Here is an 18,870-nt window from a genome sequence, read left to right on the forward strand (position 1 = left end):
AGCTGTTTGCGCTCAAACAGCAGACGACAGAAGGGAGGTAAGCTCAAAGTACTGTTTATAGTTATGTTGGGCAAAAACAGGGATTGATGAGAAGAAATGAACTGTGAAACATCATAGAGAGGGGAGAATTTTTTTTTTTTTTTAAATGGAAAAAAAGGAAAAAAAAAAAAAAAAAAAAAAAGCCGACCTACCGACCCTATTTTTTTTACCCTATGTTACCGTAAACAGACCTTTTTTTTTTTTTGGCCTTATGGTATACATACTCGTGTGTACATATTTCAATGTCTACAATTGAGAAAGCTACTCATAAGATGTCAAAGATTACAAGTTGCAGCTTTAATGAAAAAAGAAAGCACCGTAGAAAGGATCAGAGAAATACAAATGTATTCAATGAATGACAACGATGACAGTGGGTGCACAATATCAGTAACTTTCTATAGGTAATCATGAACATGATCACATAATACCAATAGACGTTTTCCAGAAATATCTCTGTCGGGATTTACAAGCGTTGTGTAAGAGTTGCGCCCCCTCCCTCAGACAAACAGGAAACATGGTCGATCAGTTTAAAACCACAGGTAAGGGGCGCAACTCTTCCACAACGCTTGCAAATCCTGAGTTCTTTCCAAAAATCGTATATTATAAAGTAATCAATTAGAAACATATTTTACACTTCTATGTTAGGAAGCAAAGAGAAAGGGGAGATGAGTGGGAAGGGAGAGGGGGAAGGGGGGGGGGGGGGGGGGAGCAAGGGGGAGGAGGCAAGGGGGAAGGAAAGGCCTGAAAGAACATGCACAACAATAACCCATATCAGTGTTGCCACTACATCTTCAGATGTGAGCCAGAAAGCTTAATGCAGGGTTACAGATTAATAAATACAGCTTTCTACTTTACTTTGTCAAGTTGTTAAAGGCACGTTAGTTCCAGCATTGCAAATTCTTACCTTCTGCAAATAGGCTAGTTGCTGTTAAAGTCAAGGAAACACAAAAAGCAGTCTTTGAAAGAATACAAAGTCTTCTAATCAAGCATGTAAATTGTCTTCTTATCAAAAGCACTAGACAGATGAAAGGGTAAAGAAAGACTATGCAAAGATAGATGCCAGAAATACAAACATCTCGTAAATGTTTTCATTCTTTATGTCAGGGCCATCCACAGGTACAGGCTTGTCATCCTCAGTTAGAGTTTCCGCTGTTGTTTATCTTACTATTCGAAAACACATTGTACCATTACAGCTCCCAATAAGCTTTATATACAGCAAATAAACAGAATATGAACACAACAGAAATCAAAACCCTGGAAAGAAAAACACGATGAAAATGAAAATCACGTGCAACTCCTCACCTCAAAGTGATTTCCAATAAGATGTTGCATCTCATGCGCAATCAGAAGCTTGGAAGATGGAAACTCTCTGTCGCAGTACTGGCAGATGTAGATGTTGCCATTCTCCGTCTTCTTTTCTTCTTCCCCCTTCGCCTTTGGTGTCTTTCCAGCAGCGTCAGCAGCCGTGGAAGTGCTTGGCTGTGGCTCTTCTTCTGTTTTCTTGCTGTCTTTAGATGAAGTTGCTTTGTTTGATGGGGTCTCTGCACTGCTAGTTTCTGATTTGCCACCGTTATCATTTGCATCGGTTTTGAGTTTCTTGGCTGGCACCTCTCCGTCATCTTGAGCACCTTGAGCATCAAGAGAGAAAACAACAGTGAAATACAGAATGCAAAGAAAATGCCTCTCTACAAGCTGGCTTAACAGATACAAGGTGATGCCACAAGTATTGCATATATATCAGAAGACACAAATTTAGAGCGGTACATTTAGATCGCTCAAAAGAAAAATCAATAAAAATATTTTACTTTCTTCAGGCATTGAAACTTCTCATATTAAATTGTGTGTCCTTTGCTCCTCATAACTGACTATAGTCCGCGAGAAAACGACGTGTACACCCCACCCACCTCCACCCACCCCCGTTCCAAGTTGACCATGAGACACTGACAGCTAATGTTCTTCAATGATCATACTTCAACCCCTTAAAATGTTATCACCACAAAGACTTTTTCCTGCAAAACATAACAATGACCAACTCAAAATAAGCTATTCAAACCTTCAGCCTCTTCTTTCATCTTGGTCAGTCTGTTGAGCTTTCGTTTGGTGGAGGTCTGGAAATTCTCCGCCACTTCCAGGGCCTGGGTCAGGTCAATGTCGTTCACCTCCTGAGCGCGCTCATTCTGACCATTCTCAATCAGCCAATCAGAGAGCTCTGGTAGCGGGCAGAAGTGGACACGGATGTGCTGCGTTAACAACTGCTGCTTGGGTGCACTGCAATCACACCACACATGATGCTTAGAGATCAGCTTTGGCAACTGTTCAAAACAGACAAAAACAACATTAGAAAGCAAAAAAGAAAAAGAATGGAAACGATCAATGAAAGATAAAATTAAAATAAAAGAAATTAAAGACGTGCAAAAGCACCCTGGAACAGGTATACTCAGCAATGTACTCAGCATAAACAATATACTCCCTCATAATTGTGCACTCATGGAGAGACACAGTTTCATGATCTATTTCCTTTCGTTAAGTCGTTTTTCTGTCAACATCTGCGGCACAGAATCTACTGCTTCGCCACCCAAAAATACAGTGAAAAGAGACCATAGAGAGAAAACTAATGACCAATTTTCCACACACCTGTAATCGCAGTAGGGGCACTGAAAGGTACTCTTGGTCAGGTGGAATCTGAGATGTGTCAGCAGATGGTCCCTCCTAACGTTGGCGTAGGGACACCTGTCACAGCGGTACAGCTTCTTGGGCTCCATGTCGAAGGTGTTGTTGTCGTCGTTCTCGTACAGCTCCAGGTGGTCGTGAATGACGCTGATGGTGACGGGCTCTGAGGAGTCGGTGGGTGGTAGTGCACTCGCCAGGGCCACGTCTGCTGGAACCTGAACACAAATAGTCAACCATTGTTGATAAAAGGTGATCTGACATATTCTCTCTCCTTCAAACACAAACAGCCCTATGGGATTAGCAAATCAAAATCAAAATCAAAATGGGAGACAATGAGAAAAAGATGATTAATGCAAAAAATGTCCTACAACAATGTTCAAAGAGTTAATTTTCCAAGTTCCAAGGAACGCAGCACAAGACTACACACACAAGTAGCCACTGGGGTTACCAAGTTCAACCAATCTCAAAGCAGAGAAATGCAAAGAAAATGAAGTTACCTCCTTCAAGTGCTGCAGGTTTGAGAAGGACTGGGAGGCCAGCAGGTTCTGGTTGGGCATGAGGTGAATCCTCTGGTGCTGCACCAAAAGAGTGACGGACGGCACCGAGTAGTCACAGTACTGACACGTGTGGCGCTGCTTGCTGCCGTGGAGCTCCATGTGACGAACAAAGTGTGCACGCTTGCCGCTGGCATACGGACACTTCTCGCAGCTGTACTTCTTGAACCGAGAAATCTCCAGTAGTGTGTCCACCTTTGGTAAGAAAGAAAGAAGGAACACAACATATCATATACAGTAATACACTTGCATTTTACTTTTCATGTTGCACACAGTTCCACAAAACTTCATCAGAGCTCAAAACAGTAAGTACACAGGTAATGGCACTCGTGTTTCCACACACAAAAAAGTGTGACACAACACAACACAGCGGACAAATAGTACATCTTTCTTTATTTGGTGTTTAACGTTGTTTTCAACCACGCAGGTTATATCGCGACGGGGAAAGGGGGGAGAGATGGGATAGAGCCACTTGTTAATTGTTTCTTGTTCACAAAAGCACTAATCAACAAATTGCTCCAGGGGCTTGCAACGTAGTACAATATATTACCTTACTGGGAGAATGCAAGTTTCCAGTACAAAGGACTTAACATTTCTTACATACTGCTTGACTAAAATCTTTACAAACATTGACTATATTCTATACAAGAAACACTTAACAAGGGTAAAAGGAGAAACAGAATCCGTTAGTCGCCTCTTACGACATGCTGGGGAGCATCGGGTAAATTCTTCCCCCTAACCCGCCGGGGGTGACAAATAGTACATGGGATGTTTGAGAAAGGGAACAATTACACATAAACTTGCAGTTAGTGGACCCACTGCATGAATGATCTCAATTGCAAAACACCCACACATTATAAATCATACCTATTAGTATTACATGTGTGACGGGATTGCCGTCAACACGATAAAGTTTGCAGCAGCAAAGGCAATCCAGCATAGAATCTGGATTGTCATTGCAAATGCCAGCTTTTCCCCGTATGTCATAATGCATGAGAATGATGTAGTTAGGATTTCCGTAAGGAGTAAGTTGTAGTTTCGATATGGGCGATGGCCGCCATGTTGTTTTATCAGCAAGTTAGATGCTGGGAATAAGACGAAAAGTTAACAAACCTGTTATTGTAGCGTTAGTTGAATAGTTGAACGTTTTAAGCAGTAGGAGAAGTTATAATAAATATGTTCCCGGGTCATTAGAGCCCGTTTTAATGCTCGGTAGGAGACACGATCGGCTTAGCGACCGATGAAAGTTGTGTTCTATCGAACAACGGTCTGACGACCGGAGCAGACGAAATGTTGATCTAATGGGCGATTGAAGCTCTTTTGAATAGAATAAAATTGTAGAGCAAGCAAGTGTATTGAAATGTTAATGAAACGATGTCTGCGGACATCGTAATTGTAGGGAAAGTAGGGATAATGAGGGATTATATTTTACTGCGGATGAGTCCGCGAGAGAGTCGGCCATTGTTGCTAATTTAGCCAATGCGAAACATCAGGACATTATTTTAGAGTTGCTAGGAAAGAAGAGGTATAAAAGATCGGAGCGCAGAAAGGTCGTTAGGTTTTGCAGGATAAATTTGACAGAGTAGGGTAAATTGCTAGCAGTAAAGAATCTTGAGATTCTCTTTCATTCAAATAGGCAGAGTAGGAGTACGATTAGCTTCAAAGGACGATCATCACCACTCGGGCCAGTCGAATTGTCTGGTTCCGAGCGATCCAAAAGATAGGCTAGGAGAAAAATCGTCGTAGACAGATAGAAACTAAACCAAATCGGACCGGGTAGGTCCGACAAACTTAGATAGATAGGCGACAGTAAAACTACTGGACGTACGCGTGCGTTTGTTAAACCCATTGCAGTCGGGTTAGACAGCGTACAGTACGTTCATAAATAGGAGTAGAACTTTGAGCATAGGGACTAAAATATCGTCGACGAGATAAGGGCCGAGGCCTGGGTCTCTCGATGATCAAACTTTAGCAATAAGGAGTCTCAGACTATCCATTTAATAATTCCGTAGCCTGGTGAGGAAAGAACTGTTCTTCCGTTTGCAGCCAGGAAAAATAAGTAGCATCCACATCGAAATTCTAGACACCCAAAGTTAGCTAGATAGGGAACAAACATATCCTGTATGGGATCAAGGATTAGTTAGCTAGGCGTCAGACTGCAGAACCTCATCTTAGATAGATTCGGGGGTTGGGAGAATAGGTATTTTAGATAACATCTTACTTGAGCGAAAGCGTGTGCCTGTAAGGTGAATTTTGTATCATGTAATTTGTACTTGACTTACCATTTTATGCTGGTCGTTTGACCGTTTTGATAAATAAACCTGCTCGAAATATTACAACCCATGTGTGGACTCCCTTAATGTTTGATCGATGTTCAAGTTGATTGAGTTCCTGTTCAGTTCATAGAATTAATTGTTGACCAGTCAAGCCGGAATCTTAGGAAAAGCGAAGAGATAGCAATAGACTAGGGTTAGATTTGCATTGCACTATGAGATAGGGAAAAACACAACGCGAGGTAACATCATAAAAGAAAAATAACATCAACCGCATGCACTAGTCTGCAACGCTGGGCAGAGAGAAACATATAGGCAAATTTATCTCTCTCTGTTCCTCTTTACAACTTTTACTAGTTCTCGCCGGCAATTAGCTTAGAAACAACAACATAGTAAGCTGTAGAATTAGGAGAACTGCCACACATGTATTAACTGCTATCACTAGTGTTACTTTTGATACTTTCTCATACTCTTCAGCAAAATAACTCACCTTGTACTTCAGCGGGATCTGAGGTGATGCAAAGACATGGTCTTGGGGTTCATCCGGCTCAGATGAAATGCGCGACACACCAGGGGCATTCTCTTGCTTCTCAAGGTTAAAGGTGGTGGAGTCGCCGGGGTCGGGCCGATACTGCTGAAGATGGACCTTCATGTGGTGCGACAACAAACCTTTGGCTCCGACGTAGTAATCGCAGTGGGGACACTTGTTCAGGGGGTGCTCACTCCTTCGGAAACCGTGCATCAGTTCATGCAGGCGAACGTTGCGAGCGCGAATGTTGGTGTAAGGACACTTGCGGCAGTGCTGAAGTTTCTTGTACGCACCATTGTGCATGATGAAGCCAGGCCTGTTTCCAGCGGAGCACTGAGCAGCAATTTTCATGGGAGATACCGCTGGTGAACTAGACAGGCTGGCAGTGATCTTATTGGAGATCATTTTCTGCTTGATGGCGGCGATTTCCACAGCATCCAAGACAGCGCTGGCGTCCGAGGCCAGGGATTTGGTGGGGGAGCCAGCGATGGAGTCCTGACGAAACTCCTTGTTGTGCAGACGCATGTGCTGCCTCAACAGGCGGCGATGCGTGACCCAGTAGTCGCAGTGCTCGCACTTGTACTCAGCGGCAGGCTTGGGGCGATGGAACTGCTTGTGGTAGAGGAAATCATTCTTGCTGTTGGTGGTGTACGGACACTTCTCACACCTGTGGCGTTTGGGCGTTCCCTCGGGCCCCATCTTGTTTCTCTTGGACGGAGAAGAGGGAGGGGTCTTCTCCGCCGCGGCTCTCCAGCCGGCAGACTCTATCGAGGCCTTATCGTCAACAAACTCCTCGTGTAGACTCATATGCTGGTGCAGCAAGCGAGAAGCGCAGACATAGTAAGGACAGTACTTGCACTTGTACTTGTTCTGCACAGTGGGCTGGTGGTAGGCGTGATGGAAGATCAGCATACTGCGCTTGTCCGTGCGATACGGGCAGATGGTGCAGAAATAGCGCTTGGCTCGCACGCCCTTTGTCCCCTCCTCTCCTGATTCGTTGGTGTTGGCTGAGTCCCATTCTCTGCTCTCGTCTCCCAGTTTCTTCTTGATCTTCAATGCCTGAAAAATGTATTTTTTACAAGTAAAATGACTATTTCTAAGAATACTCACCTCAATTTAACTAATAGGAGTTACCTGCTTCTCAGTCTAGCACTCGTAAGTAAGGTAACTCCTATTAGTTAAATTGAGGTGATGTATTCAAAAGAAATACAGTTACAAAGAATAATCAGTTACTATCATGCATGCTTGTCGTCTACTTTAGAGCACCCAACTCTCCCAGCATAAAAAAACACAATGCCAGCATGCAGGCACACTTGTTTTTTTCAAATCGTCAAGCCATTCATATTATGAGTTATTTCTAATATGCTGACTGTTAGCAAATGATAACAGGCATGTCGAGAAAAAAAGATATCAAGCATGAGCCTTTTAGGCGAATGCTGATATCGTTTGTGAGACATGACTTATCATTTGCTAACACTAGTAACAGTCAGCATATTAGAAATAACGGTTTTATTACCGTTTAATTTGACTAAAACAAATTTTGAAGCGACCCCGCGAATTAGACAGAACAGCCGCAATGGGAACTTGAGCGCTCCTACCTGATTATGCCTGTCAGTCAAAGAATTCTCGTGACCTGGGTCAGCCAATCAGAGTAACACACCTGACGTGATGAATATTCACAGGTCAAATGCGTTTGACACACAACAATCTCACAAGATAAACCATGTTGAACATGCGTTTCGGTTGCTTCGCTTTTTCTTGTTGAACAGAGAGCGACAGATTTAGAACTGACTCCAGACGGATGGGAAATGACGTAAAGATACATTTGACGTAAAGCGAGTGACGCAATTTCACTTGATTTTTCCGAACTTGGATAATTTAGATTTCAAGTGAACAGGTCGGCATTGCACACTCAGAGGATGGGCGGTGCCTTGCTGTTCCGTAAAGCACCCACCGACAAAACTCGCTTTTCGGTATTTTTTTTTAGATAAAGAGAGTATTATCTGACAGCATTTGAAGTGTCATTCTTTTGAATAAATCACGCTGATATTATTGATTTAAATTTTTACTTTGTCTTGTTAATTCTTAGCTTGATAAACAAAAAGGGTCCCTGCCTGAACGTTATAACATTTAGAGGGTCACCTAGAATCCGTCCTGATTGGTCAAAAAGCCATATGGGGCACTGAATTGGTAATAAAACTTCCGAACAAGTGTAACGTTTGACGAAACTTGCTGGAGTCGCTACTGCATTACAATAAGTCTAAGAGAAAGACTTATCAAAGAGAATTCAAGTGTTTTCCATACCTGAACAGCATCAGTGGAGCCGTGTTCAGACAGAAGGTGTTTCATCATCTCCTCCTTGCTGGGGGTCTCCATAGTGTTGCCGACACACCGACGACACAGGTAGGCCTCCACAAACTTCATCGATCCTCCAGACAGCGGAAGTGACCCTTGACCCACAGACGTCTTGTTGAACTTGATGATGATCTTGGCGAAGGCGTTGTAGTTGGTGCTGTTGTGCTGCTTGCGGATGTGACGGTACATGGGGCTGCGGAATCGTGAGGTCATGCCACACACCGTGCAGTGGAAGGGCTTCATGCCGTGGTTCTGCATGTGGCTGAGGATGTGGGATTTTACGGCCGATACAAACGGACACTTGGGGCAGTGCCAGACTTTGCCCGTCACTGGCGGCCGCTTCTTGGGCGAGGATTTGGTTGGGGAGGGGAGCTTGAATGGGGAGCTTCTCGGGGAGCGTTTGTGAGGTGAGGACAGGGCAACTCCAGGGGTGTGTGGATTGACGTTGGGAGGGTTGTAGTGGTAGTCCATGAAGGACTCTTTAGCCTCCTCCACATCCATGAAAATGACCTTGGACCTGCCGTCCTTGTGTCTGCGCTCAATATGACGACAGATGTCTGTGCGCCAGTTGGAGCGGTAGCCACACCCAGAACACTTGTAGCGACGGTACCTTCCCAACAGCATCTCTTGGGCCTTGTACGGCATGTCAGGACTGACGAAGGAGCTGCCATCAGACATGTTGCTGGATTCTGGGTCTGAATACACGCTGTTGGTCCCAGAAACACTCAGCTGAGTGCTAGGCGACTGCCTATCAGGGCAGGTAGCGCGAGCCTGGTCCAGTTGCAGCACGATGACGTATCCAAAATCATCTGGGTGCTTCATGCGCAGGTGTTTCTTGATGTCCCACTTCCAGTTTGAGCGCTGGTTGCAGACAGAACACTGGAAGGGCTTGACGTAGCCGTGTTTCTTGGGGTCGCTCAGCTTGCAAGGGGACAAGGACGTGTCACCGCCCACAGACGTTACGTCGCAAGTCAGGGGTGAGTGCGAGACAGGTGTACTGGTGGGAAGGCCGGTGTAGTAGTTGAACTCAACACCATCAGCGACTGAAATAATGCGCACTTCACTGGACGGGTGGATGTAGTTGTAGTGTTTCTTGATGGCCCCTTTAGATACGCCTTCCTTGCCGCACTCCGAACAGCGGAACAGGGGGACGACCTCCTCCTGGAATTCATCCTCCCCCACTTCCATCTGCTCATTGTACATCTCCTTGGGCATTTCACCCTGATCCCGGCTACGCGTCAATGGCTTGTCAAGTGCCTCCTCCATTTCCTCCTTCGTCACTTCCTCAGTTTTCAGAACATCCTTCTTCTGTTCTTCTTCCTTCTGATCTTCTCTCATCAGCTCATCCTCCACTTCTGTAGCTTCTTCCTTTTTTCTTGCTTCTTCTTCAACAGACACAAAAATGGGTTTGACCAGGATGCCGAGCCCAAACTGCCCTTCGTGGCCATTACGTTGATGCTTACTGACGTCCAGGCGAACCCGAGAGCGGAAGTCACAGTGGGAACACTTGTACTCAAACACTTTCTTCTTCAGCAGCTGTTGCTGGGGGCCTTTCTTTTGCTGCTGTAGGGGTTTGCTTTGTGCTTCTGAAGCCTTGCCTTGTGCAGGTCTGTTCTGCTGCTGTGAAGCTTTGCCTAGCTGCTCTGTTATTTTTTGCTGCTGTGAAGCTTTGCCTAGCTGCTCTGCAATTTTCTGCTGCTGCGGGGAAGGAGCTGATGGCATGGTGCTGACAGGTCCACTGCCTGCGTAGGTCAAATGGTGATCGCGCTTGATGTTGGGCCTGGTCGCCAGGTACTCCTGAATGGTAGCCTTGGCTTCTTCCACGCTGAGACACACCACTTCCTGGCCGCACGCAGGGTGCTTGGCTTGCACGTGCTTGCGGATGTCGTACTTCCAGTTGCCGCGCTGGCCGCAGACGGGACACATGAACTGCTTGAGGTTGAGGTGTGTTTCCATGTGGCTCTTGACCTTGTGGGCCTGGGCGTTGAAGAAAGGGCAGAGTTGGCACTTGTATATCCTGTTGCCGTCCTTGTCCACCGTGCTCTCTGAGCAGTTGCTGAGAGAGTCGGAGAGGCTGAGCGAATCCAAGATACTGTCCTCATTCCCTTCTTCCACCTTCATTTTCTCTGGTGTCGGCTCCATCTGCCTTTCAGGTGTTCCTTCTTCCATAGGATCTGAAAGCAAAACATGCAAGATCACTTGGTAAGCATTCAACAACAACAAAAGTGAATTGCAAACCTAAAGTGCAATGTTTTAACCACTGTGAACAGTAGTAATGTTTGAACAAAACAAACATTGATCAAATGATTGAACTTTTGTATCATCTGATGATGCTCTTGCAGTTTATCCCAGACCTGATTAGGGTGTCAACAATCCTTGTCGCTTGCATCTCCACATGATGATGATGAATCTTTCTTTGTGAGATTGAACACAACTGTAAATGTATCAGGATTTTGAACATCTGCACCCTAACTTCTTTTCCAACAAAAGTGGATGCAGCCAACATCATTCTTACGAGTACCTAGTCCCTGGACACTGGGACAAAGCTGACGAATAGCAACAACAAAAACTTGAAAACTCACCATCCGCCTCAGGCGTCCTGCCACGAGAAGCAAGCCCAGACCCTCCCTTACAGATGGCACGACGCTCCGGTCTGAAGAGGAAAAACTCCTTGACGTCCTCATCCTTGGACACCTCCTTGGGATGCTTGCGGTACAGGTGTCTGCCCATGTCACCTCGCCAGTACGTCTCGTAGCTACACAGCTTGCAGGAGTACGTCTTGGCCTCCGTGTGCGTGTGAGAGTGGCGATCCATGTCCACCTTGACCTTGGTGAAGAAGGGGCAGGCTGGGCAGCGGAAGAGCCGCGGCGAGTTCTTCTTGATGGCGATCGTCGACACCTTCTGAGGAGTTTTGAGCTCTTGGTCTGGGCTGACCTGCACATGTCATCAGCAAGGCACATTATGAAAAGAAAGTAAGAAAAATAAAATCAAAACTTTTGCTTTTTCAGTGAACTGACAAAGCAAGCGCAGTCCAAAAGGAATAAAGTTAAGAGGCCCATAAGATATAATTAGCAAAAAGAGAATGTTGTCGCTTCAAGAAAAGAGCAAGTGCATTGAAAAAAAGCAAAGCATGAAGGGGTTCATTACAAAATCTAGTGCAGGAGAAATCATAACAAAAGCCATTTCTAGTAGGTGGCTATGACACACTATGCATACAGTGGAGTCCGGGTACAACGAATCTCAAGGGAGATACATTTTAGTTCGTTATATCAGTAATTCGCTGTAGAGTTTTCAACCCAAAATGGCCTCAAGACAAGTTTTCCCACTCACCTTCAAATGATCGTCCCATCGATCTTTCCTTGGAGAGTACAATCTCTGCATGTTTTCAACAGCTTCATAATATAATCCATAGAGGCATAGTTCAAATGTTCACTTTACTGTCACAATTTTAGAAGTAAAATTTAAAAAGTCGTGTAAAAGCATGTACATGTACATTCTGATCAATCTCCGATTTTATGGTGTCCACCAGTTCTGGTGCATGTGCTACCTTGGCCAAGTTTCCTCTCAAGACATCACAGAGACGGCCCCATAGGTTAACCTCCCCAAAGGTTAAACTCGGTCACTGACCCGGGTGCAGGAAGTGTTTCCTCTCTCATATAAAAGGGGAACCACCTCTCATAGCTAAAACTGGGTCAATGACCCCGGCTCTGGGGGATGAAAACGTGTTTGTTATAAGAGGGGTTCGTTATGCAAATTAGTTCAAAAGGTTCGTTGCAGCCGGAAAGTAACAAGTACGAAATAGAAGGCTGTCTGCCGGGAACTCAATGGCAGTTCGTTAAAAGCGGGATTTCGTTATACCCAGGTTCGTTATAGCTGGACTCCACTGTATTTTTCAAATTCATTACGTAGGATGTCACATCTCAAAGTGACCGCTATGGAAATCTGAAAACCCCATGACATTTTTTTAAAATAAATCAAGCATGAGAAAAATAAACTTAATGGTAATGAATACACAACAGAAGCCAAATAGTCAGCAATTAAAGCTCCTTTATTTTGAACACAGTTGTACCAAGAAACTCATCACTCATCACCGTTATGAATCACATCCATACAATGAATCAAGCAAATAACTTAATAAGGTTAGTGCCAAATACTTTATCACAATTAGTCTTGGCCCAAAAGACAGTTTATTGAAAAAGAGAAACTTTCACTCCGCTTCTAATTTCATGCATAACAAAAACACAAAAAAAGTTTTTAAGGCAAGGTGGTTAGATCTCATCTAATATAATAAGGAAGAAAAGAAATGGTAAATGGGCGTCAATTTGTGCCACACACACACAAAGCAAATTAATAATTAATAACATGTTATTTGTTAAATAAAAGTAAAACACAGGTTATTAGTAGAGCACTATATGATGTTTATACTGGGCAACCTGATATGAACTTCTGCATTTCCCAGTGACTGTTTGGCTTTACTTAACAGTGTCAAATAAAATGCTATATGTGCCGTTGCCAAGGGACTGAACACTCAAGGTTCTTTCTGGGTGTGTGTCAACAACATTGAAAGTTAGGCCTGCTCTTGCATGCTAGTAAGCGAGTACGAACATTTTAACAGTGTATGAATTTCTGTGAATATTGTGCACTCAGCGTACAACTATAAGCATCAACAAGTCTACACAGAAAATGTCAAGTCCACAAAAGAACGACATTATGCTGGCTTGTCAGGAAAGCATACTTTTCATGCCGCTCTTCTTTTTCAGAGACTATACCAAAAGAACAAAGTTCATTCCAGGTTTCGTCCATCATCTACATCTACAAAGCAATACAGGCAAAGCAGGATGAGGTGATCTACAGTGCAGAGCAGGCAAAGCAGGCACAGTTACCTCGTGGTCTCGGCGCATGTGGACATTCAGGTCGCCCAGATACTTGTACTTTTTCCAGCACATGGCACACTTGAACCGCTTGACCACAGAATGCACTCGCATGTGACGTCTCAGGTCGCTTGGCCATTTAGCAATGTAGGAGCAGTAGGAACACTTCTTGTTAATCTTCTTCACCCCCTTCAGCTGTTCTTTGACGCGCAGTTCCGACAACGTCTGGCCTTCATCTTCTGAGTCTTCCGATTCTGAGACCTCCTCAACCTCGATGTCATCATTGAAGTCATCATCGTCAATATCCAAGATTTCCTCGTCGACATCTGCCCCAGTCTGTTCCAGAAAATCTTTGCGAGTCGTGTTGTGCTTGGACTTCATGTGTCGGTTCAGGTCAGAGCAGCGGCGATACTTCAGTGTACATAAAGGACACCTGAAAAAATACGCAATAACATTAACAAAGTGTCTTCAGGAAAAAAGCCAATACTGGAAATTATTACATGTATCTTTTGAAATAAAAAATGATAACTTTCTGTTGGTATTCAAGTTTGAAGAAATAGAACAAGAAAAAGGTCATCTTGAGGAAAGTAAGTCCGTAAGAGACAGGTGCAGGAAAAGAATGGGCAAGTAGTAAACCAAAAAGTACACCTTTCAAAAGCTATAACTTTTGTTCCACCCTTCTCAGGGAGAAATTCTAGGTAAACATGCACCTTGTAACATTGTCGGTGCATTTGTTTAAGTGTGTGTTTGTGGGCTTTGTACCGTGAACCAGAGCACTAACCTGAATCCATCACTCTCAAGCCCATCATCAGCTTCTGGTTCTATGCCATCATCATCGTCATCGTCATCATCCTCCATTCGTAGGGGTGCTGTTCCCTCGTCTCTAGCCAAGACCAGTGATTGGTTCTCTGCTGTGTTGGGATGGTGACTGGTCACATGTCGTTTTAACGCTCCTTCATGGTCAGTGGCGTAGCTACACAATGAACATCTGAAATACACACAAAAAACAATTGATCTTCTGGAATACGCAGCCATGAATTATTAACATACAAACCAGACATCCAAAAGCAAATCACGAAGGAATAAATGAAAATAGTTACCTATTTCCTGAATATTTCATTTGCTATCTATTTAATCAGTGAAATGGGACCACTGCAACTATTGAGGGAAAAACTGTGGAAACTGCAATAAAGAGACTGATGTCAGAAAAATTGTTAACCATAGCTACAAAAAACTAACTTACGGCAAGTTCAGCATCTCCCCTCGAAAAACCTCAGAGAGAAACAAAGAAGAAGCAGGAAGTTCAATGCTGTACTTCATAGCCTTCCTACATGTCATGTTATGTCAGAGCTCAGTAGTAGGGGGCCCACTCACTTGTTGGGCTTGTTACAGCCATGCTGTATCATGTGGCGATCAAAGTTGGGACGGAACTCGGTGGCGTAAGAACACTCAGTGCACTTGAACATGGTGGTGTTCTTGTTGGTGTGCTTTTTCTTGTGGGCGTAGAACTCGATCTTGCTGTGTGTCTTGAAGCTGCACAGGTTGCAGTGGAAGAGGCGAGCGTTGATGTGGCAAGCCTGCAGGTGACGCAGCACCTTGTTCTTGCACTTGGCCGTGAACAGACACAGCTTGCATTTAAACAACTCCCCTTCTCCGCTGCCACTGTCTGCGCTGGTGAACAAACTGGACAGGCTGGCATCCGTCACCTGTGAACAAAACAGGTAAAGAGCTTGCTGGCAACAGTAGAATACGTTTGTCTGACGGGCGCAGTGGCATGGTGGTAAGACATCGGCCTCCTAATCGGGAGGTCGTGAGTTCAAATCCCGGTCGCTGCCGCCTGGTGGGTTAAGAGTGGAGATTTTTCCGATCTCCCAGGTCAACTTATGTGCAGACCTGCTAGTGACTTAACCCCCCTCGTGTGTACATGCAAGCACAAGACCAAGTGCGCACGGAAAGGATCCTGTAATCCATGTCAGAGTTCGGTGGGTTATAGAAACACGAAAATACCCAGCATGCTTCCTCCAAAAGCGGCGTATGGCTGCCTAAATGGCAGGGTAAAAACGGTCATACACGTAAAATTCCACTCGTGCAAAAACACGAGTGTATGTGGGAGTTTCAGCCCACGAACGCAGAAGAAGAAGAAGAAAAATACGTTTGTCTGTTCCTCGCTTTCAGATGCTAATGCACTGCAGCTGAATAAACTCTTCTTCCATCCATACCATTTTTTTTACTCAGTATGCGTTAACATTAATCTGACTGAGGAGCTGACAATACAGTGGACAACAAGAAAACTTATGATGCACATTTCTGGTCGTTTTTATGCACTAACATTGCAGTGTAGAGTATTTGAACAAACTTTTCAAAATTACTGCAGTACTAGATTAGATCACTACAAAATCGCACCTAGAGATTTACAATTATCTTATGGAGTGGATGAGGAAGAGGTGGGCGACAGAACAATCAGCCTTGCAACAATGACAGACACAGCCTCCCATCATACACTCACCTTGGCCTTGGCTCTCAACTTGCCAAGAAGACTCTCCAGTGATTGGCTGCTTCTGGGCGCTACTTTGCTGGACACCATTCTCTTGCGCTTCATTGCTCTCTGAGCCGGGCCCAGTGACAGCAATCTTTTCACACCAGTGCCTGCTGATGGTAGAGGCAAGTTGGAATACTCTGGCGCAACCTCATCCTTGTTTATGGGAAGGCTGTGACTGTTGCTCATATGCCGTGTAATCTTGTGCTTGTACTCAGAAGCGTACTCGCAGACGGTACAACAAAAGATTTGTATCCTAGCTCTGTGCTGCTGAATCTTGTGGTAGAGAAACTCTCTTGACTTGTTGGTGGTAAAACCGCACTGACGGCAACCGTAGTGACGGCTGACCTGGGGAGGAGGAAGAAGCTCTTTGTCAGATCTTGGTGCTAATGGCTGATCTTCAGCATCCATTTCCATGGATTCTTCAAGCCCAGATCCCATTGCAGGCGCGTCCGTGTTGGTTGCGTCCAAGTCTGATGTTGACCTGCTCCTCAGTCTTGAGGTCAAGTGAGTTTCAGACGACGCAGATATTCCACGCAGCGAGCTCCTGATGTCTGTGTTGGCCCTGGGTCTGGGAGAAGCTGGCTTGTCATCTCCTGCCATGACATCATCCCCTGCCTCCTCTTCATTGTCATCTTCTTCCTCCCCATAACTGCCTTCAGCATCCTGCTTTGCTTCTGCTGACCGAGCTCGGGCTTTCTGTGCAGCCACCCAACGCTGTGAGGGAATGCCTCTATCCCTAAGGCATCGCTGACGGTGACGTTTGAAGATAAATTGGTTTTTACTGCTCAGGTTACACAGGTCACAGGTCAGAACGGGCAAGCTTTCGTTGCGAGGCATGGTGTCAGAGTCTGCAACAAATGTCATCAGGCAGGTAACATACAACTCAGAACATTTTACAGTACCTCTGAGAAAGAACAGATCGATCTGCAACAAAAAGTAAATCACTCCCAAGGAGAAGTATGGGATTTATGCATGTATAATGTTTGTTGCAGAGGCAGGATTTTACAGTAGACAAAAAGCACACCAATCTAAAAAACAAAACAAAAACAAAGGTAAAGGTATAAAGGGGATGTAAATCTCAAAGACCAACACAACAGTTTTCCACAAACATTAACAAGAAAATTGTGTGTGTACTGTACTTGCATGGATTTCGAAAGATGAAATAAAATGTTACCAAATGGCAATTTTTTATCATTCAACACAGTACATGTACATTCAAAATCAATTGAGAATTTGTCATCGTTTCCTTCTTTTTATCTTTTTTTCTTATCTTTTCCATTACCAAATTATTTGCCAGGAAGTTTGCACACTTGAAAAACTCACCAGGCAATGTTCTTTGCTACAGGATGTAAAATTGTAACCTGATGTAAGCCTGTCATGAGAGGTTTTTCTATGGGAGGGATGGTGTCTGTATACAAGTTATTATAGGAGGTGGAGGGGGGCTTTGCTCAGAATAGATGACACTTACTGACTTAGTGCAAAGAGTTTAGTATGGCTAAAGTCTGGAAGTCACATATATGTCCAAAATAATACAGAATTTCTGGGTATGCATCACAAAACTGCCCTGAATCTGTACCCTTGGAGCTCATAGAAAAAAAACTAATATCAGCCGAAAGTCTGAAGATTCTCATGTGTTAAATGTACTTTCCACCACTTTATTACCGGCTGGATTAAAATTTACCTTTGGTCTTCATCTCACTCTCACTGGATTACATTTTTTTATTCAGACATACGCACACATCCCAACAAAACTAGGGGGTGTGCAAGGAAGTACGCAAACAAGAGTACACACTTTAAAAAAAAAGAGGCTTGTGTCAACTATTTCTGGTTATACTCTTCTGTCTACCTTTTAAAAGTAAACATACGCTACATTTTAATACATATCCAGAATGACGAAGCAATTACAGTTATAGGTGGCATACTACTGTGTTCACTGAATCCCTTTGCCCATGGTACTTGTTCCTGTCCACTTTCTTTATTTGTTCTTTATTTGGTGTTTAACGTCGTTTTCAACCACGAAGGTTATATCGCGACGGGGAAAGGGGGGAGAGGGAGAGGGATGGAGCCACTTGTCAATTGTTTCTTGTTCACAAAAGCACTAATCAAAAATTTGCTCCAGGGGCTCCTGTCCACTGACCTAAGCCATTAGTAAGCATACTCTGGTAGACCACAAGATTTAGTTTTACACAAAAATCACAACCCTCTTTACAAAACAAGAAGGGCAAAGCCCATACGACTCACATGCTTGACCTTGACCTTTACATGACCTTGACCTTCAGGGTCAAGGTCAAATAACTAAACCTAGCAATGACATCATACACTAAGAACTGCTTTACACATTTTTCCTACCAAAATACATGTGACCTTGACCCAAGGTCAAGGTCATCTAAGGTCATGCAACACAAAGCTGTTAATTCAAGACATAGGAAGTACAATGGTGCTTATTGGCTCTTTCTACCATGAGATATGGTCACTTTTAGTGGTTCACTACCTTATTTTGGTCACATTTCATAAGGGTCAAAGTGACCTTGACCTTGATCATATGTGACCAAATGTGTCTCATGATGAAAGCATAACATGTGCCCCACATAATATTTAAGTTTGAAACAGTTATCTTCCATAGTTCAGGGTCAAGGTCACTTCAAAATATGTATACAATACAACTTTGAAGAGCTCCTGTGACCTTGACCTTGAAGCAAGGTAAACCAAACTGGTATCAAAAGATGGGGCTTACTTTGCCCTATATATCATATATAGGTGAGGTATTGAATCTCAAAAACTTCAGAGAAAATGGGATAAATGGGAAAAATAGCTGTTTTTTAGACAACATTTATGGCCCCTGCGACCTTGACCTTGAAGCAAGGTCAAGATGCTATGTATGTTTTTTGGGGCCTTGTCATCATACACCATCTTGCCAAATTTGGTACTGATAGACTGAATAGTGTCCAAGAAATATCCAACGTTAAAGTTTTCCGGACGGACGGACGTCCGGACGGACGGGGGGGACGGACGGACGGACGACTCGGGTGAGTACATAGAC

The 18,870-nt window shown here is 44.1% G+C and overlaps 2 protein-coding genes across 4 annotated transcripts in view; both read right to left on the reverse strand.

Annotated features, from left to right (window-relative positions):
* The window catches only part of LOC138966679 (regulation of nuclear pre-mRNA domain-containing protein 1B-like), a 183,023-nt gene that overhangs the window by 104,729 nt on the left and 59,424 nt on the right, over positions 1–18,870 (reverse strand). The window lies entirely within an intron of this gene.
* Positions 1–18,870, reverse strand: part of LOC138966534 (zinc finger protein 142-like) — a 31,055-nt gene that overhangs the window by 9,494 nt on the left and 2,691 nt on the right. Inside the window, exons 2-13 of one of the 2 annotated variants that reach the window (XM_070338803.1) lie at positions 15,798–16,678; positions 14,666–14,997; positions 14,073–14,279; positions 13,304–13,724; positions 11,003–11,354; positions 8,370–10,594; positions 6,027–7,124; positions 3,207–3,458; positions 2,674–2,924; positions 2,093–2,307; positions 1,342–1,667; positions 944–964 (exon numbers count right to left, since the gene is read on the reverse strand). In XM_070338803.1, the coding sequence (XP_070194904.1) occupies positions 944–964; positions 1,342–1,667; positions 2,093–2,307; positions 2,674–2,924; positions 3,207–3,458; positions 6,027–7,124; positions 8,370–10,594; positions 11,003–11,354; positions 13,304–13,724; positions 14,073–14,279; positions 14,666–14,997; positions 15,798–16,667 (6,570 nt within the window). In that variant the 5' untranslated portion in view covers positions 16,668–16,678. The remainder of the gene's footprint in view (positions 1–943; positions 965–1,341; positions 1,668–2,092; positions 2,308–2,673; positions 2,925–3,206; positions 3,459–6,026; positions 7,125–8,369; positions 10,595–11,002; positions 11,355–13,303; positions 13,725–14,072; positions 14,280–14,665; positions 14,998–15,797; positions 16,679–18,870) is intronic. The other variant, XM_070338813.1, reaches the window with a different exon arrangement.

This window comes from Littorina saxatilis, linkage group LG1, assembly GCF_037325665.1.
Source record: "Littorina saxatilis isolate snail1 linkage group LG1, US_GU_Lsax_2.0, whole genome shotgun sequence".
NCBI classification, from domain to species: domain Eukaryota; kingdom Metazoa; phylum Mollusca; class Gastropoda; order Littorinimorpha; family Littorinidae; genus Littorina; species Littorina saxatilis.